The sequence below is a fragment of the Amyelois transitella genome, chromosome 3, assembly GCF_032362555.1.
Source record: "Amyelois transitella isolate CPQ chromosome 3, ilAmyTran1.1, whole genome shotgun sequence".
NCBI lineage: Eukaryota > Metazoa > Arthropoda > Insecta > Lepidoptera > Pyralidae > Amyelois > Amyelois transitella.
Genome location: NC_083506.1, coordinates 5,283,290 through 5,311,139, shown reverse-complemented (window position 1 = coordinate 5,311,139; position 27,850 = coordinate 5,283,290). Strand labels below are relative to the sequence as shown.

The 27,850-nt window shown below is 35.4% G+C and overlaps 1 protein-coding gene across 9 annotated transcripts in view; it reads right to left on the bottom strand.

Annotated features, from left to right (window-relative positions):
• Positions 1–435: 435 nt before the first annotated feature.
• The window catches only part of LOC106138175 (phosphatidate phosphatase LPIN2), a 28,337-nt gene continuing 922 nt past the window's right edge, over positions 436–27,850 (bottom strand). The window contains exons 1-18 of one of the 9 annotated variants that reach the window (XM_060947487.1): positions 22,525–22,765; positions 21,707–21,864; positions 19,145–19,466; positions 12,892–13,124; positions 12,109–12,597; positions 11,384–11,509; positions 10,284–10,672; positions 9,476–9,617; positions 7,749–7,941; positions 6,594–6,724; positions 6,159–6,367; positions 5,836–5,945; positions 5,142–5,290; positions 4,756–4,894; positions 3,935–4,150; positions 3,440–3,543; positions 3,270–3,341; positions 436–2,143 (exon numbers count right to left, since the gene is read on the bottom strand). In XM_060947487.1, the coding sequence (XP_060803470.1) occupies positions 1,996–2,143; positions 3,270–3,341; positions 3,440–3,543; positions 3,935–4,150; positions 4,756–4,894; positions 5,142–5,290; positions 5,836–5,945; positions 6,159–6,367; positions 6,594–6,724; positions 7,749–7,941; positions 9,476–9,617; positions 10,284–10,672; positions 11,384–11,509; positions 12,109–12,597; positions 12,892–13,124; positions 19,145–19,333 (3,039 nt within the window). In that variant the 5' untranslated portion in view covers positions 19,334–19,466; positions 21,707–21,864; positions 22,525–22,765 and the 3' untranslated portion in view covers positions 436–1,995. Of the gene's footprint in view, positions 2,144–3,269; positions 3,342–3,439; positions 3,544–3,934; positions 4,151–4,755; positions 4,895–5,141; positions 5,291–5,835; positions 5,946–6,158; positions 6,368–6,593; positions 6,725–7,748; positions 7,942–9,475; positions 9,618–10,283; positions 10,673–11,383; positions 11,510–12,108; positions 12,598–12,891; positions 13,125–19,144; positions 19,467–21,706; positions 21,865–22,524; positions 22,769–27,850 lie in introns of those variants that run through there. The other 8 variants (XM_060947524.1, XM_060947500.1, XM_060947532.1 and 5 more) reach the window with 8 other exon arrangements.

Below are 27,850 nucleotides of genomic sequence, written 5' to 3'. Positions count from 1 at the left end.
TTGCACTTACTATTAAGTACATCAATAAAGTGGGCAAGATAAAACCGAGCGGTATGCAAAGGTGGTGAATTTAAATTGTTTTAAAATTTTTAATTACCTATGTTTTCATGTACGTATTTTTTGTCTTACGTATTACTAAACTTTATTGAGCCAAAAGCTAGAACAGCTGGTGAACTTATCGCTTACAACATTCTCCACCAGTCGTCAATATGCAGTCAAGCTTTAGAAAATGGCAAACACGTAATACCTGTATGTGTGTCAATTTGAAATCGAGTTAAGTTATCGAGTAAGTTTTATTGAAATCTTATTTATAATTAAGTCGATACTCTGAAGTTGAAAACTAGGAAAATTACAACATCACAATAAAGCCATTTCCGGGTGTATTGAGTGAAGTTGCTCAAACTATGTATGTTCAAAAAAATAAAATAAAAAAAATATTCTGCTATATATTTTTTATTAAAACAATCACAGAAACAATAAGTTACTCTATAAAAATACCAAATTAATCAGGACATGGACCTGTATTTTTTTTGCTTTGTAAACAAATCTGTAATTTACGTCATAAAGAAATAATATTTGACGAATCCGATATTCTAAAAATCATTTAAATAAAAATTTAACAAAACTAGGTTTCTTAAAGAGGCCAGGCCTCTATGTAAATTATGAATAATATATGTGAATGTAATGTTGCGTAATGATAACTTAGCACTTATGCATACATTCAAGTAATCACAGTATAAAAATAAAGCATTGATATATCAGTCAACATCACAGCTTATAATTCTGGCAAACCAAACCTCAAACTATTTCAATATGAGCCTACATTCTATGAAACTTGTCATTGTAGCTTTGGAACATACAGTCTTTACGTACTCACGTATATAAGCATGCAGATAGAAATCGTTCTTAATATGTTATGGTAAATACAGGGTGTCAGGCAGATTAGAAAGATAATGATCTGGTTGCTTGACTCTGTTCCAGTACGTGAAAAGAAGATACTACTACTAATTTCAGCTACAATTATAATTTTAGCAGTATAATGTCATGTTTTATTTATTTAGACACATCTACTCATTTAATCAAAAGCATTAAGGGATAAAATAAGTGGTAATAAATGAGTCATACTCCTAAAGAACTACTTTTCATACAATGAGTCATGTAGATTGCAATCTGTATTCGAGCGCCGCTTCGCCCGTGCGCCGGTGGGAGGCGGGACGGCGCAAGTGACTTCATAATTTATCGACTAGTTGCTGTGAATGTGAGATCATTTTATATCACAGCATATTCACTGTAGGTACACTAGACCACTGGTCAATGCATAGATGGTAGAACTTAGTCGATCTGAATGTTTACATAATATACATACAATTATTAAATTTTACTACTATCTAAACAAAATTAGGCTCTACTAATGTTAGAAACATTAATTTCATTTTACATTAAAAACAGCACATAATCACACCAAACTGTATTCAATTACATACGACGCTAACCTTTTACTATCGTGCTTAGTGGAATTAAGAAAAGTTTCTTATTGCAATGTTTATTTAGTACAACCAACAAAATGTACTTTATAATGAAAAATAATTTTATTTAATTTTTAAGTGAAGATATGCAGGACTTGCATTGATTGCAGTTATGCGTATAAATAAACTTGTACACGGAACATAAGCAGTGTAAATTCAAATGGAAAATTTTACTTCTTTCATATAACGATATGTGCGCTCCATCTATAATATTGTTATTAAATTGAATAACTCATTCTTTGACATTTATTACTCATCTCATGTGTCGTATCCATATTGTAATAAAGAAAATCACAAACGATGAACCACCTGCTATCATAGTCCAACTGATGCACAATGGGTGAATTCTGCACGTGGTTTACAACTGTTATACAAACACTAGAAGAACAAACAAGCTACATTAACTTTCACACAAGCATTATGTGTGACATGATTTTAGAAATCATAGTTTGTGTATCGAGACAGCTTTCTAGTGCTTGACATTGGCTGGCGCAGCGGCTGGCAGGTCGACCGTGGGCAATGGTTCCCTCCAGTACACGGTGTTGGAGTACTCGTCGCTGGGCTCGCAAAGCGCAGGAGGGAACACCTGATCAACCATCACTGACATGTGAGAGTACCTGCCGATACAATCATTAAAGAGTTGAAAGGTCTGCAACCACTTAGTTGAACTTGAGCTAATTGCTGCTACCATTTGGTTAATTTTGGGCTCACGAAATGCCGTGACAATGGTCAAGACGTTTGTTTTTATCCTAATTTGATTATTTTTAGAACAATCAAACCACTTTTACTCAGAAAAGTTCTATATTGGATCAAATATAAACAAACTTTTTATGGAAATTTACATAAATTTCCATAAAAAGTTTGTTTATATTTGATTGATGAGATTGAAAAGTTTGTTTAAGTAACATTACTTAACGTTGAGACCGGACTTGGTGTTACAACTACAATATTTATCATCGCTCCTGGCCGAACAGGTAGATTAATTTTTATCTAACCAAAAACATCTCATCTCAACCTTGGATTAATAAACACACTCTTAGTTTAGGCCTTACAACGCTACAGTCAAACAGATTAATGACACGTCTCTTTTACACCAAAAATGCGCCTAAATTAAAAATATTTTCGTAAATCTCAATCCAATAATTTTCGAGTTAGCCCACTGTCATAACAAAGTTCTGATCCTAAGCTAAAATTCTTAAAGTTTACTCTTGTACCTATTTATAAAAACATCCAATTAGACTTTAAATTTTGAGATTATAAATCCCAACGAAGGCTGCCCAAGGCACTCTACTCTTTACAATTATGGTTTTTGTGCTAATTATTTATTTTAGTAGAAATTAGTATGCAACCAATAATTGAAAATTAATATAGATATAAGATTTATAATAGAAATGAATAGATTAAGAATGACACCTTGATATTTTCCATACAAGGGGGATGACGTTGGATCCCACATGAGGGAAGACATCATGGAACACACGAATGTGGAAATGAAGCCGATAGCACACCAGACGATACACAGAATAAGACAGGACAGATGACTTGTCGATGTTCACGGTTTCAATTAGTACAACACTAGCCAATATGAAGTTATCGAGTGATAATGATCTGATTATATTCTGATGGAGGTGTACGGTCTTTCCGACCAAGCCTTACAAGTCATGCCATACGGCTTACCGGCAGTGGGGATGGTCGTGATTTTTTTCTCACTAACTAATAAAAACACCTATCGTTTCGAGCTACCTTTTATAAGGAAGGTTATCACGTTTCAGTGGCGGGAATAAATCATCGACCATGTCACTTTGCACGTGGTAACTGAAATAAAAATATACGCTCTTAATATGTGGAACTTGTTAGTTACGTGGCGAGGACAAGGCGTTGGGCGTCTATTGTGGCGTGTTGGTGGTACTTACGTTGATTGGAATGTTTGAGTCAGTTCATGTTTAAGCTCCCCTTTGTAGTTTATTGTGAATATTCTCACGATTGGTATGCCGACAGCTTGGTAGGCGCAAACGTCCTGAGGAATACATAATAGTAATAAGGTATCGAAATTTTTTTAAACACTTTTTAAAATACATATAGGCATAGCAACCCCAAATAACGTCTTCTCGCTTTCTCTTTCATCTATGCCAGTTTCTAGTGGCATTCAGAGTCTCTTGCTTCGAGATTCATAGCTGAGCTAATATCTCTTTAGCTATAAAAGCCTGTATTGAGGATCATAAATAATTGCACTTGTGAATTTAATTTCAACGAGGAACTCCCTTAAATGTGGTCTTCTCCAAACTCAAGTATTCGTATGATCAAGTTAAGTTTCGTACGGGTGTACACAAATACAAAAAATCCACTTTCTATTTGAAAATATATCACTTATGAAATTAAATCAAACTAGATTTGAAATCATCACTCACATTAACCCTGTTCCCGTAACCAGCGTAGAAAGGATTGGAGCCCTGCGGAAATAGAGCCTTGATGTCGGCCAGGCACTGAATCTTGAACTCCTCGGGCTTCTTCTCGATGACCTCGCGGTGGAAAGCGCGCAGTAGAGACGTGGGGTTCAGCAATAAAGGCCCGTCAGGCAGGCACAGCTCGCCTTGCTTGATCGAACGGAGGTACTCGCGAGTTACCTTCAAACACATAATCATTACATTAAATAAGGCTGTTAAAGGTGAAGTCCCTGAATGACTTGAAACGAGAAATTCCAAACACATTCAATCACGAGTTTTTCCCGGAGGTGTAAGCAGAGATTACATCTTTCCACTTGCCACGGTCCCTGCTATATGCATGCATGCTTAGTCATATTTTCTCTTAATTTTCCACATACCCAAATTATTAACATCTTAAAAAGACTCTTATCACAAGATTATTAAAAAGCAGGAGTCTCCGAGCACTGTTTTGTATATAATGCTAAATTTTACATATATATATATATTTACAACCCCTCCGGGAAAGAGGCGTGAGTTTATGTATGTATGTATGTATATATTTTTAATAGCTGTTGCCCCCGACTTCATCGGCCTTAAATATCCCAATATTTTAGTTAAATAACTGCATAGTTTCATTAAAATTCGTTCAGTAGATCATCAGTTAGTGGAAGTCGGTCCGTGTAAAACCCTAACTCACTCCATCCAGTAACATGATCGTAAAGGCACACCCCGGACTCCTCTGCAGAAAGGTGAGGATGTAGCTGGGACTAAACGGAGGAAGCAGAATATTAATAGGAATCTCATACCCTGGCCTGTCCGATGGCTCGCGCTGACAAATAGAGCAGCTGGTAGCCATTGTTCTTGATCTTAGTAAACAGTTGCGCCACGCCCGCCTGCGCCCAGTCCTTGCCCACGAGTGGGAAAATGTGGCCCAACACGTCTGACCTGCGGAGAAGTACATATCACTACACATTACAAAGTCCTAATTATAATTATCTATAAATGCTACCAGTGCAAAGCCATGGCGGGTCGCTAGTAGTTCATAAAATATTATTTCAACCTGTCACTATTTGAATCTCAATTCCATTATATATAAAGCCATACAGCTGAACGAAGCCTTTCAGTCATTTCAAGACTGTTGGCTCTGTCTATCCCGCAGGGGATACAGACGTGATAATATATAAGTGTGTACTTTGTGATAGTGCCATCGATGTCGGAGATGACGATCTTGTCGTCGTAGCGCCAGCGGAACACGTTGCACTTGCACTTGGTGGTGCCCTGGTACGCCGTGGTCACGCTGAACACCATCTCGTTCATGCCCTCGCGAAGATTCAGGTTTTTCTACGACAATTTAAATTTTCTACAAATTAGTGCCGTGTTGTTTCAGGCCCTTAGAGAACACTCTATATCTTTCCCATAGGTGTCGCGAAAGGCGACTAAGGGATAAACTTATTTGGGACTCATCTTGTAGGTGATTGACTAGCAACCTGTCACTATTTTTTATCTGAATTTCATTATGCAGCCATGTAGCTAAACGTGCCATTTCAGTCTTTTTGAGACTATTGGCCCTGTCTATCCCGCAAGGGATATAGACGAGACTGTGATGTTTGTAAAAAAAAAGAATGATTAAAAAATCAATATGCAGGAAAAAAAACTGGCTAATAGGTATTTTAACGTGAAGCGCAAAACCACTGACTCCGATGAAACTCAACATGAGAAAGTATCTCAAATGAGTATTGAAAAGATAATTACAGCATTATGACAAGTTACAACGTTTCATGAACGTGATGAGACGTTAGGGAATTGAAATTTAATAATCATTATTTATCACGTTAGAGCTACCGGCACAACCAACAAGTGAATTGTATTAAAAATATTTCACTTACAATTTGTTCAGACGAAAGTCTGAGTGTCTTGCGGAATGTGGAATGACGGCGTGTCGGCCTCTTTACGTGCCCCTCTTGATCGGACTCCGAAGAACTATGATCCTGACGATCTGAAAAAAATATCTCAGTATGTAACTACTAATGCAAAACATGTTTGAGACTACATAAGCTGTCAAACTATATAAAATTACTTGAAATGTAAAGCTGAATATAAAAGACTGGGGCGGGTGAATAAAGTGCGGTGATAATAATGAAGGATCAAAACATTGCCTTGCTTCTGTCTGAAGACCGAATGCTAACAAAATAAGGCACTATATTCTTACCAATATTCTGTTGGATGCTACTTTCGGGCAAGGCAGGTATATCCTCCCCCACTGTTGCTTGCTCTGTGATCTCGACGACTTGCGTCAATTCCACAGCTTCTTCAACTATTTTATCTACTTGAGCATCTCTCGGCTTTCCTTCCACTTTGTCAGTCTCAATTATACTAGCATCTTTTGGCGTTTGTTCTTTTGTTGGCGAGGTCTCGTCGCTGCAACGGAATAATCGTCGATTAATAATATTGAAAATTTCCGGGGAGTATGTGAGTAGCTGCGATAAAAGCGCCATTTGATTAATGATAAATGTCATACAGATAGGTATGATGACTTCAGATTTTAACTAAAGCCTCAAAACCGTCCTCTCTAATGTACAACAAATGTATAGTTTGAAGCCACGTTTGACACGATAGAAGAAGTACATATGAATAAAACACTGACCGTTTCACCTCGGTGGTGCGTCGCCAACTCCACCACGAGTAATATCCGCGCGGTTTGGCAGAACTGTCCGCTGACGGCGAGCGCGCCGCGGACTCCTCTTTGTCGGACTTCTCCAGGGACTCGAGGATACGCTGTTGGTTAACGGTAATGTTAAGACTTGCCATTTAGCGGAGTTAAAAAGAAACTATGGATTTTAAATATAACCAAAGAATTAGTAAGAACAGTTGACCACAGCGGAACGAGTAGTCTGGAAAGCCTGTAACGCAGGATCGCCTCATGCGTTTTAAAATACTGACAACTGTAAAAGGGATTTAATAGGGTGAGCCCTTTAACTAACATCTCAGGCATGTAACAGTAATTTTTAATATGTGTATGATTCTGTCAGGTTTCTATCAAACTACAGGCTAATCTGAGGAACGAATGTCTGACCATGCCGCCTCCACCGCGCCCAGGAAGAAGGGGCAGTCTGAAGAAATCCAATACACTTAAAACTGTAGATCGAAAATTTTAAGTTGATAGAGTCATGATGATGCTGACTTCAAAACAACTTAATTAATATTAACCTTTAGATTGCATACATTTACAATATGCAAATGTAATGTCATATATTTTATGAGTGAACGAGTTGAAGGTTAATCGGACTAGTCAACTTGATAGTCACTAGGCCAAGAACACTTGCTGAAATATAAGGAACACAGTTTTAGAAAACCTATCATTTCCATTTAAGGGAAAGGATTACATAATTGGGATTCTTCTTTTATGACATGGGCTATAAACCTGTTACTTTTTTAACATTAATTCAATCTTAAGCCAAACAGCCGAATGTACCTTTCGGTCTTTTCAAGACTATTGGCTCTGTCTACTCCGCAAGGGATAAAGACGTGATTATACGTACGGAAACTTACAGGATTTCCCGAAATTCAACGGAAGCAAGAAAACCTGTCATTGTATGTAGGAATTCGTAGGTACAAAGTGAATGAAATGAAAAAAAAAAGTACGTAAAAAAGTAAGTACCTACGCATAGAGTATTAATAGTACCTACTTAGAAAGGCATACAAATACATAAATCCCGAAAAAATGCCTTTTCCGTGGGATTTGCGATATAAACAACAAACGATATCAAGTTAAAAGTAATCCTGTGTAATGTGGACTCACGGCGGGCAGCGGGCGGCGGTAGGCCAGCAGCGACAGCAGCAGCGGGCCGGCGCTGCGCCACGGCAGCAGGCGGCCGCCGAGCCGCACCAGCAGCCGGCCCTCGCCCGCCAGCGCGGCGCCGCGCGCGCAGAACTCCTCGAACGGCAGCGCGCGCGACACCATGTCCTCGCGCACGTACACCGCCACTTGACCCCTGTCGGGAGGCAACTCTCTCTAGGACTTTCTTTTTGTTATCAGTTATACGCAAGTACTTATCTGGTGAGTTATGCGCACGTGTGTAGGTATACCTACTGATATTGTAAGGAGGTAAAATTCGTAACATTGATTGTTTGTAAGGTCTAATTTTCGGAAATACTAAACCGATAATGAATATTCTATCACCGTAAAAAAGGCACTTTATTTGCGGATGTTATAAGCTGTATATGTACCACGAGTGACGCTGAGACAGGCCGCTATAGTATGTATAATATGCACTTAATGTTCATGACATTAAACCTTTTATTTGTATAGATATGCTTAGCTAATTTTTAAACACATTTTCCTGCGTGTTAAGCTTGTTTAATTTTTCTCATGTTGCAAGAACTTTGTTAAACCGGGCTATGCTAAAAGAATAGACCCAGAAAGTTTGAAAATGCAGCTGGGAATTCCAAAGTTAAAAATAATATTTTATGATATAAGAAAGTTTGTGTGCAACTCCGGATAAATATTCGCAAATTGAGCACGGTATAACTATATTAGCAAAAAATAAGAGAAATAAACTCAGTCATCACGTTATTTCAGTATCAACATGATAAAAAAACAAACATGTCTGGCGTGACAAGCGTAATTTACTTTTAAAATTATAATTTTCACATTTACATGATAAGTTCATTTAACGAACAATACAGACACTTAAAAATCATGTATTCATATATACGTTATGTAATGAAAACTATATTAGCAAAATATTGTAATACGTAAAAGATATATAATGTAGATGTTGAATACCTACAAGGACAGACGATGACAACTATTTATAGATGAGCTATTCTGTCTGTTTCGCCCGGAGTGAATTTTATGACGCTGATTTATTTACTTTCGAAAATATATTAGGAAATTAAGCGGAGTATAAGAAAGCCGGCAGTGAAAACTTTTCTACTCCGCCTTCTTATTTCTTTAAGATTTAAGCATTTTCACTTATATATTTTATATGAAATAATAATAATCTAAATTATGATAATCTAACCATGGACTATAATAGAAACAGCTAAATAGATTAAATTAAATTTTGCATACAAAGTATAATCTAAGCATCGAGAAAAAGCTAGTAATATCACAACACAACCGCTTATTCGCAAACGTTGTAAGGACAAATTACTTACCTTCCCTCTATCTTATATATCTTCTATAGGAGAGATATATCTTCTCAACTAAGATGACTTGGGGGCTTGTCAAAGACTAACACCAAAATACATAGTATCTGCATATTTACACTGGTTTATTAGTGTCGAAAAAAAAAGTGTGTTCCAGCTGAATTCTCTTTCCGTTCAGATTATGGAAGTCAGTAATAGAGGGCTGATAAACTTGGGTTTCTTCTTTTAGGCGATAAGCTAGCGACCTGTAACTATTTGAATCCCAATTCCATCATTAAGGCATAAGTTGAATGTGATCTTTTCGAGACTGTTGGCTCTGTCTATCTATAATAAGCTCTAAAGACGTGATTATACGTATTTTTTTAATTGACTTACTTGGCGAGTAGTTTCTCGTCGTCATCCGAGTCGAGTTGCGGTGGCTCGAGGGAGGCCGGCGACTGCGGCAGAGAGGGCCCGTTGCCAGACTCGTATTCCTCCTCCGTGGGGCCCGACGACGTGGGGATCGGGTTGCTCGCTACTGGAAATATGGTAATAACAAATTAATAAACGTCAACTGATAAAATCTAATAAAGGATTCTTCTTTAGGGCCTGGCTAGCAACCTGTCACTAGATAAATCTCAATTCCATCACTAAGCCATTCAGCTGAACTTTTTAAGACTGTTGTCTCTGTCTTATGTATGTATAATAAAATTCTAGAAACTTTTGAAACCAACAAGTTCTGTTTCTCTGATAAGTCACATCGCATTCTTAAATTCTCTCTATGAAGGTTGAAGTTATGTTGTCTGTAAAATATCGAGTTCCAAAGTTCAACACAGACGAACTTCGGAACGCGGGGAAAGATAATCGATTGCATTTTTGTTGTGTCGCGCGATAAGCAAGATCCGTTATAAAGTCATTTACCACATTCTGAAACTCATTGTACAGATGCTTGAAAACAAGACGTATTATCGTTATTAGTGTACATATTTTAATTATCCACAGTTATCCACTTATGACAAATATGTAAAATTTACAATAAACATTTATTAAACAAAGGATCCATAAATAAATATCATCATTACCTACAGTTTGAATGGTTTCTCTAACAATGAATTTATGAATGCTTAATGAGTTATTATTATTGAAATGTACTATTTAATCTATTGCAACGTATACACAAATTGGAACTCGCTAGATGTCTCACCTGCGCGATACTGATCAGCGTGATGTTTCGGGAAGTAAAGTCCCGGGTCGACCTGCCCCCTATCCAAATCATCCAGGTACACGCCCTCCGTGACCCCGCTGTTGGCGTCCCTCGCCGATATAAATCTGAACATGCCGCTGAGCACGCCGCGGCGGCCGGGCCTCTCTTCGTCAGAGCTTAGAGGTTCCGTAGGAGAGGCGGGTTCGGCGGGACTAGCGGGGGAAGTGGGGGTGGGGGCGGATTCCGGAGTAGCGGGAGATTCGGCCCCGCGAACCGGTGGCTCCGGCAGTTCACCCCAGCGCCAAGATTGAGAAGACTTGTCCCCACTTGTGGTTCGGGACAGTTCAACTTCAGTGTCCGATTGCACGGGAGTGCCACCACGTGAGCCCCTGTTGACATTTTTACTGGTTGAAAAGAAAAGCTGTCAAATAATGAGCTTTATCGCGTTTTAATTTAAAAGCGTGTATTTACACTCATAATGTCCAATTAAAGATTGTAAGCGTAATTAGAATTTGTACGCCGCAAATGATGGCAATTGCATATTTTTTTGTATCTCTAAAATACTTTGATGATTCTAGGTAATTGGTAAGACGGTTACGTATGTTAGCTAATAAGGTACTTATTATATCGATTTAAGCACAACAAAAACATAGTGACACAATATGAGGTTACCACAATACCATGTTTAAAATATCATCAAAAATACTTATCTAAATTTAAATTCGGGTGTCTATAATGTTACTTATACATCAGTTTGTGGTATATATTAATATTGCGGTCTACGAAAAATACGGAAAACTGTTATTGTTGTACAAGCGTGATTACTATTACATAAAAGCTGCTTGCTGACTGAAACAATCGTATACTTCCTCGAACGTAGCCTAGGAAACATGAAAGCTAGTGAAGCTAGTTGGAATATCACCGGGCGACAAATTCGCACTACAGCCGCTTGAAGAAAATACTATAAGTTTTAGTATCTTTCACAATTTTTAACTAAAGCTACATACTTCGAAGTAACAAACGATACAATACATCTACTTGGGGCTAGTTGGTGAGTAGAGCAAGCGATGTGAACCGGAGTTAATATTATCAATGTTTACGCATTTCTGGAGGCGGCGTGCACCTCAAATGCCGTGTCCGACAACGCCATCGGGATGCGGTTGTCGCCGCTCAGGTTGAGGTTGGACATCTCTTCGCTGCAACCAGGCGACTCAATATTCATCCCGCTTTTGTCAAAACAAATTTTACTTTATAATCTGAACTTTGAAGACTAGGTATCGACTGAATTGGCGGACGAAACTGAACAAATTACAAGAGAAAAACTCTTAAGCTATATTTATTTTTATAGAAAATAACTAATAGTAACTGTTAGGAAACAAACATATTTTTTATCATACAACTTAATAGTATACATATATAGTTATACAAATGTGAAGCATAAACATGCAATCATGCATGGCGTTCTCGTTTAGTTCGCCGCTTCTTATGAAGTTATTGACAGTGTATAGTTATTAATTATGCAATAATAAATTCGCCTAGCACAGTTTACACACAATGCAGTGATACCCAACTAGAGTGAATTGAGTGAAAGATTGCAGATAAATCTATAAACAATAATGTTATGTTATCAAGTCACAATTCTATGTAAACAGAGTTAACTACTTGTTTACTACACACGAACAGAAAACTAGAAATTTATTGTTATTAAATGTATTGTATTGACATGTTATTCTCAAATACATTCCAGAACCTATAAGACATGAAAAAAGTTAAGTTGATGTTATTAGCACGTCCAATCCATGCCTGGAATTTCCAGTGTACTTACCTAAGTATTGTGGAGTTAACCTCGGTGTCACTGAAGAAATTGATGTCGGTGGTGTTAGGAATGGCAGTGGGCTGGGAGCCGCGGTGTTCGGAGCCCGCGCGGTCCGACTGGCTGGAGATGGAACTCGTCGAGGATTTACGTTGATGTTTCTTCTTAGAACTCACTTTCCTAGTCTTCTTTTTCTTTTTACCATTGCCGTTTTGCTTGTTTTCATCAATATTCGAAGGAACTGATTCGATAGGTCGGAAATCGTTATGAGCACTGATCTTTTGCACTGTCTGATGAGCGGCACAATCCTCGCCAATTTCAGTCGCCGCGAAGGTTTTTGGAGTGCGGCCGTCAGTCCAGGATACGGATTGCTCATCCAGCCCGTCCATTTCGAAAAGGGCGTCATGTTCAGCATTATCATTAACTGAAGGTTCTTCCTTGTTACTTTTTGCAAGTTTGCTTAAATTAGGTTTCTGCATAGTTTGTCCGTCAGCTGTGTATCTGTAACAAATGACCAAAGTTGGTCATTTATGAAGTTTAACGTTTCTCCGTGTGCATCTTCAGCATACACCGTGAAACCTAATGCTAATGCATCAGATAAGTTACGCCCGTGGTTTCGCTTTCAAATTATACGCAAAAGCAGATCGCTATCGAACTATCGCTTTCTATATAGAATTTTTAAAGCAAACCTAGCTTCTTTCTCAGTATGAGTCCCAATAGTATTTTCCTGTATGTACCTACTCTCAAAAAAGTAAGGTAGAAGAACAAACTGTTTCAAAATAAAGACTAACATACCTCCGCTTTGTATAGTCAGAGGCTTGTCCATGATCGGGTTCTACTGCCGACAGCGAGTTCCTGCGCCGCGGCTCATACAACTCTTCGAACCTCGAGGCGGGTATGGGCGACGTGGCGAGGTGCGCCGAGCACGCGGCCTCGTCTTCCCCTACCTCCTCCACAAAGAACGCTTCCCCGGACTCCCCTAGCTTCATGTGGATGTTCAAAGGCTCGCCATTTAGCTCCAAGTCCACCTGATCATGACATAATTAATAAAAATATTTTATTGAAAACAAAAACATGGTTAGATTTAACTAACAAAACTTCTATAAGCGTACATCACATAGAATGCCCTTTTGCCTTCCTAAGTCAGTGAATCACTTCGTTATAAAATTGCTTGTGTCTCTATCTACCCTCCGGCAAAGAGGCTTGATTTTATGCATACCTTATCAAGCAATGAGGTTTACATTTCCTCATGGTAACAATCGGCAACGGGACCTATTTTACATAGAACGACAAATATCGCTGTTCAGCCAATGACCATTAAATTTTTTTTTAATCGGGCAAGTGCGGGTTGGATTCGAGAACAAAGGGTCCCGTTTTTACATTTTAGGGACGGAACCCTAAACAAAAAGTTAAATTTAAAATCCGATTATTGATTTTACTAAAAACTTTAATTTAACACCTTTTTTTACATGTTTTACTAAGACAGAAAACTATCTTTTTGGTTTCTATTATATTTGAAACGACATTGACCAGCGAATTTTTACATAAAAAGTCATCAGCTAGAGGTTATTCACTTAAACATGGGCATGACATGATGAAAAGTAATACCTGCCGCTGGCAACAGCGCCAAGTGAAAAAAATTAAACAGGTGGCCGGATGAAGAAAACAATTTGTGCCAAATTTTCCCCCACGTTTCTGAATGTTTCTGGTTGAGAATGTCCACATTTGGCAAACTTCCAACTTTTGCAATGAATCAGACGCAATTTTCTTGTCTGTTTTTGGCAATCCCTTTCTAGTAAACTTTATCTTTAGTCTCGAGTCAGCAGAGTCACCGAAACCCCTCAACCAATATTATAATAAATCTAAACAATTAAATATAAACAAATTTGTACCCATTAATTATGTAACGCACTTCAAGCAAGAACGCATTTTTTGCTTGCGATGCGATGAAACCGTGAGCTTTCTGTTACTAGAATGTTCATCTCCCGCGAAGTCTACCGCTCACGACAAAAACGACAAGATAACTTTACAATTAAGTTTTAATGTTATGCTAAGAGAAGAATTTATTTGTAAAAAATATGTTAGAATTAATTTGTTTGGTCCTTTGGTAAATGTAAATCTTATAAGACATCTTATTTTATTTTTTTTATTTATTTTATTAGGTTTACCAACATTTGTTTACATTCACACTTAGTTTTAATATTTTACAAAAACCATCTTACTTAATGTAACAAACACTTAGAGGTAAACACGACATGCATCAAAAATCTTACCAAATTAGCCTAACTTTACACAACTTTAATCTAATTCTTTGCTAAGTGTTGGGAAGCAGCTTTCCGTACCCTACCCAACGGGTCTGCATTTATATCCATAACAGAGCTCAATTCATTTATTAATCTACTCATTCTGGGTACTGGTGAATTAGCACCAAATTTAGTTCTGCGAAAACAGGGACTGAGTGGGTCTATACTTTTACGCGGGTATCTGAATGGTACCCGGAATCTAAATTTGCTTAATAATTCAGGGCAGTCTAATGAATTATTTAATAATTTCCATGCAAGAGCGAGATCAATTAGACTTCTACGGATCGTAAGAGATTCAACTTTGAAATGTGACCTTATGAGTCATTGATTCAAAAATTTTTACTGGCATTTAAACCCTTGTGATAAATAATACTACATGAATCTTGTACCTAATAATGTAAATTCAACATGTCTAAACAGCTTTCTTGGCACCAAGAATAGTAATGTAAAATAGTGTGCCTTATATAACTAGCAAGATAATGTTTGTTTAATAATTTAATAGTACTAGCCAGGCAGATTCTGAATCATAACAACAAATCGAACTTCGTAACACCGTAAATTTGTGACGTGTCATCTCTTATTTTAGTTCTCTATGTAGGTACTTACGTAGGTTGATAGTAAAACCCATATTATTTCAACGATCTACAAACATACATACTGCCCACATCTAGTGTCATATCACTGAGTAAATAGCGAAAGAAGCAGGTTTGTATGTTTATTTTTAATGTCATTCTTAAAAGCCATGTGTCTAAAAACTTCACATAAATAATTTTGTAACAAATGAGGTTCCGCCTTTTCGCAAAGTGAACCGTGACCATGCCGACAAAAACCAGCGACGCTATTGACACCAAATTCATAAAATTTACATATTATATTACTAGCTGTGCCCACGACTTCGTCCGCGTGGAATAGTTATTTTGGGCTTCACTGTCGCCCTCAAGGATGAATAATTTTCCCCGTTTTTTCCACATATTCCGTTAATTCTTTGTTTCTTATAGTTGCAGCGTGATGTTATATAGCCAAAATACTTCCTCGATAAATGGTCTATTCAACGCAAAAAGAATTTCTCAATTCGAATCTACTGGTTATTTTCTCACTTTAGTATTGTAGGTATAACCCATGTATCGACATTGATATCTATACTAATATTATAAAACTGAAGAGTTTGTTTGTTCGTTTGAACGCGCTAATCTCAGGAACTACTGGTTCGAATTGAATAAACCATTTATCGAGGAAGGCTTTAGGCTACATAACATCACGCTTCAGCTATAAGGAGCGAAAAAATAATGGAAAATGTGAAAAATCGGGGAAAATTATTGATCCTTGAGGGCTTCAATGATGCCATGATGAAAAAACTATTCCACGCGGACGGAGTCTCGGGCACAGCTAGTATATGAATATGAACTTCAATAACAGACCGTTCTACTGCTAAGTAAAAATATTTATAGTTCAGTTACTAACAAGACTTTATTATTGTCACCGGTTTGGAAGATTTTTAAACATCGGCCTTGAAATGTTGGTTTTTATAGTCAGCATTAAAACGGATGGCCTAACTCTTTTATCGTCACGCGCGTTTCGTAGATAGAACTCGCATTAAGAACGTAGGTATTCTCATAAATAAAGCACTAGACACGCAAACAGACGGAAAACATTCAGATTTCTTTTGAACTGTACAACCGACTGAATTGTATAAATCGTGTCATTAATATAAAAGGGTACGAATGGATGCTCAGTGTGTGAGTGCAGTCCTTGGGTGAATTTTCATTTCATGATTTATTTTAACTGTTTTAGTGTTATCATTATTTTTATTGTATAACCAAGAATTTGATTACTAAAAATTGATTATCTTTTGTTTTTTAGGTAGTTAATACATTTAAACTGTTAAATATTTGACTAATTTATGAGAAAACTAGAGGCCGCCCGCGACTTCGTCCGCATGGAAACCCTATCAATCCCGCGGGAACTCTGGGATAAAAAGTAGCCTATGTGTTATTCTGGGTCTTCAGCTACCTACATACTAAATTTCATGGTAATCGGTTCAGTAGTTTTTGCGTGAAAGAGTAACAAACATCCATACATCCATACAAACTTTCGCCTTTATAATAGTAGTAGATTAAAATAAAAAAAATATTATGTTGAAGTGAATGATGCTCTGTAGAAATAAATGACAAACATCGTTGAGGTAAATGATAAGGTGTTACAGGTAATGACGAAAAATCAGGTATATTTATTTTAAAAAAGTCAAAACTTCTCTTGTTAATTCAAAAAACTTAATAAAATGAAAAATCCTCTTAACTATCGATTATTATAATAGCTTAACTTTGATAATCTGTGATAAATTTTAGGGCATCAGTCGACATCAGTTATCAACGCTAAGTTGACTGATTCAGGTCAACTTAACATAAATCGACCTCATTTATTTCTTATTAAATAGCTTTACAGACTTATAAATCTTAGGACACCAATCGACATAATAAGTCACAGGTCAACTTAAAGTAATTCAGTCTCATTAATTTCTAATTAAATAGTTTAACAAACTTATAAATCTCAAGACACCAATCGGCATAATAAGTCAGGTCAACTTAGCTTAAATCAGTCCCATTAATTTCTAATTAAATAGCTTAACAAACTTATAAATCTCAAGACACCAATCGGCATAATAAGTCAGGTCAACTTAACGTAAATCACTCTCTTTAATTTCTAATCAAATAGTTTAACAAACTTATAAATCTCGAGACACCATTCGGCATAATAAGTCAGGTCAACTTAGCTTATATCAGTCCCATTAATTTCTAATTAAATAGCTTAACAAACTTATAAATCTCAAGACACCAATCGGCATAATAAGTCAGGTCAACTTAACGTAATCCACTCTCTTTAATTTCTAATTAAATAGATTAACAAACTTATAAATCTCAAGACACCAATCGATATAATAAGTCAGGTCAACTTAGTGTAAATCAGTCTCAATAATTTATATTTAAATAGATTAACAAACTTTATAATGTAATCTTTGATAAATCTTAGGACACCAATCGTCATAATAAGTCAGGTCAACTTAGCTTAAATCAGTCTCATTAATTTCTTATTAAATAGTTAAACAAACTTATAAATCTCAAGACACCAATCGGCATAATAAGTCAGGTCAACTAAGATGAAATCAGTCTCATTAATTTCTAATTAAACAGATTAACAAACTTATAAATCTCAAGACACCAATCGACATAATAAGTCAGGTCAACTTAGTGTTAATCAGTCTCATTAATTTCTATTTAAATAGATTAACAAACTTTGTTATGTAATCTTTGATAAATCTTAGGACATCAAACGACATAATATTCGACATTTCGCTAATCTTTGATATATATTTTAGAAATCAATCAATCTATATGTAATCACAAATATCGTAAATCTTATTAAGCAACACTAAAAAACGAGAATCACTGATCTATTCATCAAAAATATCATTTACTTCCTTAGAAATCATTCACCGCAACAGCTATTGTTCAGTGAATGATGTTACGATAAATGACGAAACAAAACAAAACCTTTCGTGACATCTACTAACTAATAAAAACATGTGATGTGATTTCGTTCATTTTTAATTGAAACTATAAAACATCTAGCAGATAAATCCTTCTGATAAAAAAAAATACTTATCACAAATTAACGGAGAGTTGTTTAATGACGTGGTTTTGTGACAAAATTGCAGAAAACTTTCTTGATCCGCACTTTTATACAACCGCGTGTGCACTTTCTGATGTCTCGGCCGCTAATAAGGCGTCGAGCGGCGGGGTCCGGGAATTCACTATGAATATGTTTGTAACTAGTATTTTTGTTCAATATTATTTGCAAAACTCAAACCCGGAAGTCAATGACGAATATGTTGTAACAAAATTTCAAATAGTCAAATAATGCTCAATGAGCAATATAGAGATGGAAAATAAATAAAAATTACTTAATTTAGACAGTAACCAAAATGTATATGGTATAAACAAGGAAAATTTAGGAACCAATTTTAAGTAAACTATAAGTATAGTAAATATTCTGTAAAATAACGTGGCGGTGAATGACTTTTCGTTGCTGATTTTACGAAATTTAATATTTAAATTGTAAAAATTTCTATTCTCATCTTAAACATGTTATAGATCATTTAATAAAGTTTATTTTTGAGTATCATTCAAATAAATAAATATTTATTTTGACTTTGTTTAATTAAGGAACACAAATAATTTACTATTTTGAAAATCTACCCCCTTAATCACCTTAGAACAGACGAAAATTTTGCAATTTGTAAGCAAACACACCAGTTTATAGCAAGGTAATACATAATAATAAACCTGAGAGGTGCGGCAAAGAAGAACAAGGATTCATAACATGTAAGAAACTTGGGAATGTAAGACAAGGATATTAATTACAAATAATTTTTCGTTTCAACGGAGTAGCAATTTGATTTCAAATATGAGTTAGGTTACATTCGTTATCGTAGAAGTATAGAAGGTTATCATGCCATCATCGATATAGCATGATGACATTTTGAAAACATCAGCTATAAATTGTGAAGATGTGACTTTTGACAACTACCTAAATAAAAAATATAAAGGTCAATCATTACAATTTGGAGGTAACCATTGCGATATTTACTTTAAAGTTTTTTTACTGATAAATATATTGTAGTTGCGAGAGACCATAATAATGGAAATAAATAACTATGACGAATTAATGAAAGGTGAAATGCAACTTACCACTTTAAACCTAGATCGTAAAACTCCTAGTTTGCCGAAGCGAACGTGGAACGGCGAGCACGTAAAACTGCCGTCAGGTTGCTCCACCACCACCACATCGATGGCGCCGGTGAGCGTCGCAGCATTGATCTCGTTGTAGAACTCGCGAAAGTTCGCTATGAACTTGCCAATGTAGTTCATAGAATACATGGCTGCAGAGTATTTTTTTACGCACTTCTTAACACACTAACACTGAAGTTTTGTTTATGTTCACTTGAAACTAAATTCAGTCTTCTTACAGTTAACCCATTGCGAGAAGCCCCACTGAGTACGCAGCTCGGTTCTGAAACAAAAAAAAAAATTGTGAGGTTTCGTTGCAAAGCACAGGTTAATCGCCATGTTAAAAAGTAACAAAGATAAATTGTAAACTTACTAAAATTATAAGTAAAATATAGGACAATAAAGTGACTAAAACAAATTAATGATAAGCCATTGGCCATTACGAAATCTCGATTAGATTATCGTCGTGATCAATTTAATAGTTCAAGAACAACTATTTGAATTTCGATAATTTCAGCAAACGCACTTAGGGTGGGCTGACATTTATGCCGCCTTTTTAGAAGTTTTTGTGGTAATTAAAATTTGGAAAATATCAGCAAAAATAATAATGATACTATACAAAAGTGTTTCGATTATTTCAAGAGCAGCTATCACTTAAATTACTGGGTCGTTGCAGTTTTAAGCAGCATACACAGGATATTGCTCAATATTGCACACAGCAAATGGCGCAGTCGAGAATAGAATATGGACTTCACAAATAACGAGCAATGCAAAATATACGAATATAGGCATGTATTCAAACGAATCCGGTCATTGACTGACGTAGCGCCTGATAAAGAACAAAAGATAAATTAAAAACAATGACACGGAAAAGTGACGTTTAACACTAATTTTGTAGTAGTAGTATTTAAAGCAATTTCATTCGCTTTAAAACTATCAGTTTCATGGGAAAAACTATTACATTTGAGAAACAAGAACCAAACATATCACACAGTAGTAGCGTGATTGATTGCCGGTTCATCGGGGACTCTGCCCCCCCGACACGGCACTTAGTAATAGTAGAAGTGACTAATCCGCTAAAATAGCCATACAATAGTCCCTCCGTTCACATTTCGAAGAGACTAACCAAAATATAAATTTGGCACTTATACAAAATATATTTTTGCTGTAAAATTATACTCGTATATACAGACACTAAACAAATGACACATTTGAAATAAATGCAGCACGCTTAGAATTTCAAGTTAAGATTAAATGTTTACATGTTATGAAGTAATTGCAAACACCATGTAAAGATTTTCAAATCTGACTTCCTAATACAACTAGGCACCTAATAGGCAAAGAATAATATTGTTGAGCAACTATGTTTTACTAGTAAAATTAACAATTTAAAAAAAAAATCATCTGGCAAACAGATCTGGACACGCGGCAGCGTGTCAAGCTAAGTTCAATCAAAGGAACTGGTAGGTAGCGCCGAGTGTAATATTACACGATCCACTAGGTGGCACTTTTCACCCCTCTATAAAACTTATGCAACCACGTGTGTTTGATTATGTCTTTAAGGATAATATGAAGCCCAAATTTCATGAAGCTTGCTTAAACGGTTATAAAGATATGAAGGTCAAAATGTCGTTAATTTTGGCATTGACTGACTTAATAGAACCTAAAGCTAACCTACTTTCAGATGACCTACAAGGATGAAATTAGGAATTTAGCTCGATAATTGTGTGTAAGCGTAGAAAAAATCTAAAGAAAAAGTTAAAAAAAAAGGGGAATCCCCATACAAAGATACACCAACTGCATGAATAACAGACTTCGTAATCTCATATAAATGTTCATGAATAATATATGCAAAAAGTTCTATGCAAAATTCAAAAATGTATTTATAAGAGCAAAATAACATGATAAACAAGTATTAAACTCTCATGTCTTTGCTTTATTAGAAACCAATTGCTGTTATTTATTAGCTGTTATACTTGGCCAGTTTTCATTACATCAGTCAATTCATAAATTTCACTTATTGCTTTTAAAAAACCCTATCTAACCACAATCTTTTTTAAAAGGTTCCAGATTAAATTGAATCCCATTTTTACTCAATGTTTGATTTACCCGCCTTGAAATACGACACCAATTTCACGTAAACAATATATTTTTTACTATATACACATAAAGAATGAAGTCTTACGATACTATTTTATATAACGAAGGTTATTAGACCTTCACGTGTCTGTACATGCGATCGAATAGTCTGAAAGATTATAATCGCAAGGTATCAATAATTGCAGAATCGATGTTATTTCCCTGGCTTCAAATAATGAATTTGGAGCAATGTTAAATGGTTTGTTTTTTTTTTTGTAAATCCTTCATAATTGGATGATATACCTGTTTGTAGAGTCAAAGCTTAGGAGGTCAAAGAGGAGAGAAATGAAAGCGGACTTCGGGCCGGAAGTGCAATGGCAAAGGATAAAAAACGCCAAACATTGGAGAAAGACTATGGAAACTATATGTTAACTCAAAACCTACCTATTTGAAAAAATGATGCGTGATCAAGTTGTTTATGTTCCAATTGATGAACAGACAACTGGTTCCCGAGTAATCCAGTCAAGGTAAAATTCAAATTTTTCATTGTCAACAAAACCGTGACTCATTTATTCCTTGTAGTGTGATCTAGACATTGCTACCTAAAACATAACAGCGTATTTTCAATTTCGTATACAATTCAGTTAACGATAATTTCCTCGGATATGCTTGGAATAACTAACAAAATTACAGGAAAAGACCAATGTCTTTTCAATAAAAGTAATACGATACAAAATATTCAGAGGCGACTTGCGGAATTATAGGTACATGAGCTAGTCAATGAAATATTAATGATTCGAGCGATCTTAATATATTGTAGAAAAAAAACTATAATTATATAAAAAAGTGTAGATGAAAATAGTCATGATTAAATGATGATAATAGTAATTTATAACGCGAATATGATAAAAGGTATAATCCTTAAAGATAGGTAAGTATAAGGAACCAGCTTGATCGTGAAGCATTATACCAACGATTCTCTTCTGTTACTAAGGAATATTAAACATAGCAGCTGCAGCTAACAAAGAACATGTTTCACTTTATATGTCATCTGGGTCCAACGACTGCACAAAACTTCAAAAGTGCAGAAAACGCTTCTCTAATTGGAAAATTAGACATAATTAATATATTAAATAAAGAAACTAACGTTAGTGCAACTTTTAAAAGGTCCTAGCAACAAGCGTAAAATAGTAGCAAAGTTAGATAGAAAGGTAGGTAAGCAATATAATTCAATTTGGATAAGTTATAGGTATATTACTAACCTCATGGGTTCAGTTACGTTTATAAATTTTAAGAGATCCTTATGCACAAAACTGTTTCATATGATCAATCCACGTTTATCAGCTGTAATTTCTCGAATCACACAGTTGAAACCGTTTGGCAAGATTTCAGCGCGTGGAGTTCGCGCGGATTCTACCACTGTACTGTTGTTATGAGCTCAATCGGCCGGCTGACGTTGCGTGACGTCACCAGCACAACGGATGTTGATAAAATGGTATGGCGATCGGACACACTCAGACACACTACACATACATATATAATTTATAGGTGTAATATACAAGCCAACGCAACCACGTGCTACGCCTTCACCCGCCGCACAACACAACACAACCAGTCAGACCGCGCAGCACTATGACAACGTATCGCGTGGCATGGCGTGATATCGTACCACTTGCGAAAGTATTTACTTCAACACGCAATGTCGGATACTTTTATCATTGATCATATTATGAGACCCTATAACCTTCTTAAGTTAGTACATAAAACTAAATATGAGATGTTATCATATCGGTAATTCTTTAAACCTACTACACAATAAAAAATAATATTGATGTTTTCGTTTTTCAATTAACGAATGGGTAAATAAAAAGAAAAACTCCACTTGTATGGGAGCTTGAGGACCCTGAAGAATTTATTTTCAAAATTTTTTATTTTAACATTCTGTAAGAAACTAGCCATGTCTCGATGAAGCAGCTTGTTTACTCAAAAAAATATTAAAATAAATCCCGAAATAAATTTAAGTTCCCTTTAAAAATAAGAAAATTATAAATTAAACTCAATCTGGTACGTTAGTATGTATTAAGTAATATTTTTTAAGAAATAGGTCCCGTTGTGGAGATTGCTCGTAGATAATATTTTATTATCTACGACTTTTTTATAAGATCACATTTTTGACTCAAGATTTATAAAAAAAATTGTATTAGAGCAAATTGCTTAGACAGGATAGACTAAATATTTGTGATTTTTTAGGTTTGGAGTATTTCTTAATAATTATTACTTAATATATACTAAAGTACCTGATTGAGCTCTTTTATAATTTTTTACCTTTTACACAAAAATTTGTGCCGCGGTTATTTTAAATTTAATTTTTATTTCATACTTTTTATAGGACTGACACACGGGTGCACACTTAAAACAAATATCTTTTTTGCATCGGGGATAAAACTAAGAACAATCTCGATTAAATAATAAATATTCTTTATCAATGTCATAAATATAGCTTTCACTCGGGTATATTCGCCGACATCGGATTTCCTTCTTTTGATCAAACATGTCTTAGAACAATCTACTTTTACAGAATGTTTTAGGATTGGGATTATATTGTCACCTTATGAGACCAGAAAAGGGTGTGTCACCATGACGTAGTATTTTCAATTTGCAAAATAGATGCGACAGCGGTGGCGCGCAATACCTGCCCAGCCAACACAGTATAGCTGTATAAATTTTGCGTAAAAGCAATATTTTAACTTTAAGCTGGATAAAGTATTTGTATAACTTCTGTGTAAGCGCTTATACAAGTGATATTCAAGCAATTTGGGCACAAAATATCTTGCTTCAATTTGGTTAACAGTTGATTAATAGCCACATAGCAGCTGAATAAATGTACGACACACTGAATATCTTCTGCATAAATTCTGATTTTTCTTTAGTCCAGAAATTATACATCTTTTATGCAGTTGTTAATTTGTGAGTTCAGATATTCAAATGATATACCAAATTCCGATCTTTGGAGTTTTACAAAGAAATTATGCAAGTAAAAAGTATTTTTCATTGTGACGGGATTAATTTGTGTCACTTAGTTCAAAATATTGTAAATGGTCGCCGATCACGTCTTCAAAAATTTGATAAGTGAATGATTTCATACATTTTAAGTAAGTTTAAGGTGAATTATATAAACGCATGGCACTTTACTGTGAATTATCAACATGATCATTATACATTTTTTGAGCGCCTCAAAATAAAGCTACATTTTAAAAGGTAAACAAATATGAAATAATATTTAAATTAAATGATCTTTACTTTTTATCAAATGTCAGTCCCAGCAAGTAATGAGAATCAAATTTTGTATAACTGATAATGTTTCCTATTCACTAAACAAAGTGTTTCATAAGATAAATGTTGAGGATTTATAAAAATAGGTTTATGTCGAACGTTAGTTAATGGCGGAAGGCGGCATATTGTTGATTTTGTCACAAAATGGTGAAATATCTGGATATAAACATACGATATCTTCAACTAATCAGTTATTTGCTGCTTAAGATACCCACATTTGTAACTGATATTGTTTTAAGTTTAACATAAAGACAATTGTATGCTTATAGCGCTATAAGTTTGGTAAAACAAGGAGTTTATTTTCAATTTTGCAGAAGTTAGCCGTGTTAAGAAGAAAACATTTTAATTATTCAGCATCTGAATAAATTAGTACAATTTCTTACACTATACAGCTTAAAGAAAGTATTAAATACAATTGTACGCTTATAGCGCTATAAGTTTGGTAAAACAAGGAGTTTATTTTCAATTTTGCAGAAGTTAGCTGTGTTAAGAAGAAAACATTTTAATTATTCAGCATCTGAATAAATTAGTACAATTTCTTACACTATACAGCTTAAAGAAAGTATTAAATACAATTGTACGCTTATAGCGCTATAAGTTTGGTAAAACAAGGAGTTTATTTTCAATTTTGCAGAAGTTAGCTGTGTAAAGAAGAAAATATCTAAATTATTCAGCATCTGAATAAATTAGTACCATTTCGTACACTATACAGCTTAAAGAAAGTATTTCGTCTAATATTCAGCGTTTTGCTGTTTAACTGCTTTGCTTTAAAATTTTATACAGGTCAATGCAAAAATTTCAGCTAATGTGCAGATAATAGCTGTTTCAATTACTTTTATTTGAATATCGCTTGTTTAGCAGATACTACTCTTGATTATTATTCAGCTTGAAAAAATAACGCGAACTTTATGCAGAATTTAGTAAGCTTACAACATTATTTTAATTTAAGAACTCTCTTATTCAAAATTAAGCCATAACGTCAGCTGTAATACATAATGAATAAAGCTTGACACTGCTTATTGTGGTATATTTTCGCTATTATCTAGCTTATGTGTTGGCTGGGTGTTGCGTATTATTTAAACCGACAAGGCGCTTTAGTTCGCAATGCGATAAACATTGCTAAGGCGATGTATAATGAACGGTACAGCTATTGTGATAAATATTAGATTACCAGAAGCGCCTTCAATATGAAAACTATTGTATATGCGTGTGCGCATAAACAAACGTTATCATTCGGTCGGCCTTCGCGTATTCTAATAAATAGTAATCATGTGTGCACGCGGAAAAACAAAAACATGTTTTTGAAAAGTCATATCAAAATAATTACATACAAGCTGTTGCCTGCAACTTCGATTGCCATAAAGTTCACTGACAATCTTTCATCCTTTGACCCCCTTTTTTCGCAACCTTTTACGACATCCATGGGAATGAGATGGAGTGGTCCTATTCTTTTTTTATTGGTACCGGGAACCACACGGCAAATAAGTCTTATTATATAAATACTATTCGGAAACAATACTGTTAAGGCATTCATGGTAATCTTTCGTGGTAGATGGTTCGTGACGTATCTTGAGAATAGATCACAGACTATGATGATCAGTTATTATAATTTTTTTAGTTAGGACCCTATTCCAAATGGAGTTCCGCAATGATCCCTAATATGTCCTCTACTTTTTACTGTGTTTATTACATTAATTTAACGGCCTCTGTGGCGCAGCGGTAGTACGCTTGTCTATGACACCGTAGGTCCCGGGTTCGAATGCCGGCCAGGGCATGATGAGAAAAGAACTTTTTCTGATTGGCCTGGGTCTTGAATGTTTATCTATATAAGTATTTATTATAAAATACAGTATCTCGTTGAATTTGTATTTCGCAACACAAGTCTCGAACTTACTGCGAGGCTTACTCAAACTGTGTACTTACTCGTAATTGGTCCCGTTTATATTTATTATTATTACTTATTAATAGTTTACCTTAAATCATCACATTCACATTCTCCTATATAATACTTAAGACATGAAAGTAACATAAACGGTTTGATTCAGCGCTGACGTCAATCTTCTTCATCAGGACATGGACCAACTATTTGACTATAAACTATAACGTTTATATGTACTTATAAACGTTAAGACTTAAACACTAACAAATTTACAATTGTTACAATTTCACATAAACAGAAGAGTCTGAATATTTTTTTAAAAGCACTGAATTAAACTGTCTGGCATTCGAAATTTGGACGTATAAGTTTTACGATTCGGAATTATTATTTGATGATTACATAAACAATATAATTAGGAAAGCTTTTAAAAACTTGGAATTTGTGATGAAATACAAGTTTTCATTCCATTATTTATTCAAAATCCATAAAATTTTTTACTGCCATATAAAGGTAAAATATAAATGTAAAATTTGAATTCGTACACCTATATCTCAAGAATTGTGGCCATCCTAAAACTATTGAGTGCAGCTATGAAGATCTGCCCCTTGATGAACCATTGGGATCCAACAACGGACAGCCCTCCACAGCTGCCAAACTATTGCCAGGGAGGGATTAACTTGGTCTGGGTCATGTTCCCCGCTATTACATGCAATACACGTTCATCCTGGAGCATAGGATCTGCTCTTGCGACTCCACTCTTTCTGGCCGGCCAAGGCAAGCCAGAGGCGGGGATAGTGTCACTGTGTATGTGTGTGAATAGCATATGTCTGTATGTTCCCCAGGAGGTAGGGTCCGTAGTGTCGCCACTCACCAACGGCTTCGCCACAAGCCAACCCGCGGAGGCTGCCTGCACTGGGAAGGAAACCCTTCCACAGAGGGTGATGGGGTTATCACGTACGCCTTTATTATAGTTATAATTAAAGTTAAGAAAACATCTGGCTTGGTGCAGAAACCAGGTAAAGATTTGTAGTTTGATTTGAACTTATATCAAAATTCTGTACACTCTGTAAGTACGTCAATTTATTTAAAATTGCCATTCCATATAAAATCATATATTTTATTATTAACATTTTGTATAAATCAATTAATCATAATAATGTATTATCTTGTCCACATTTCTAATCTAAGTTTGAATAACTTCTAAGTTGACATTGAAATGCTGCAGTGCAGTTTCCGACCACTTCTTCTGAACTGAATCTTTATTAAACTGGTAATCTATACAACCAAATTATATCAAAGGTAGATATTGATCTCTTCAATTTAAGCAATTCCTTATTGATTCATTTTTTATGAGTGGTGTGGCTGATGATAGCCAA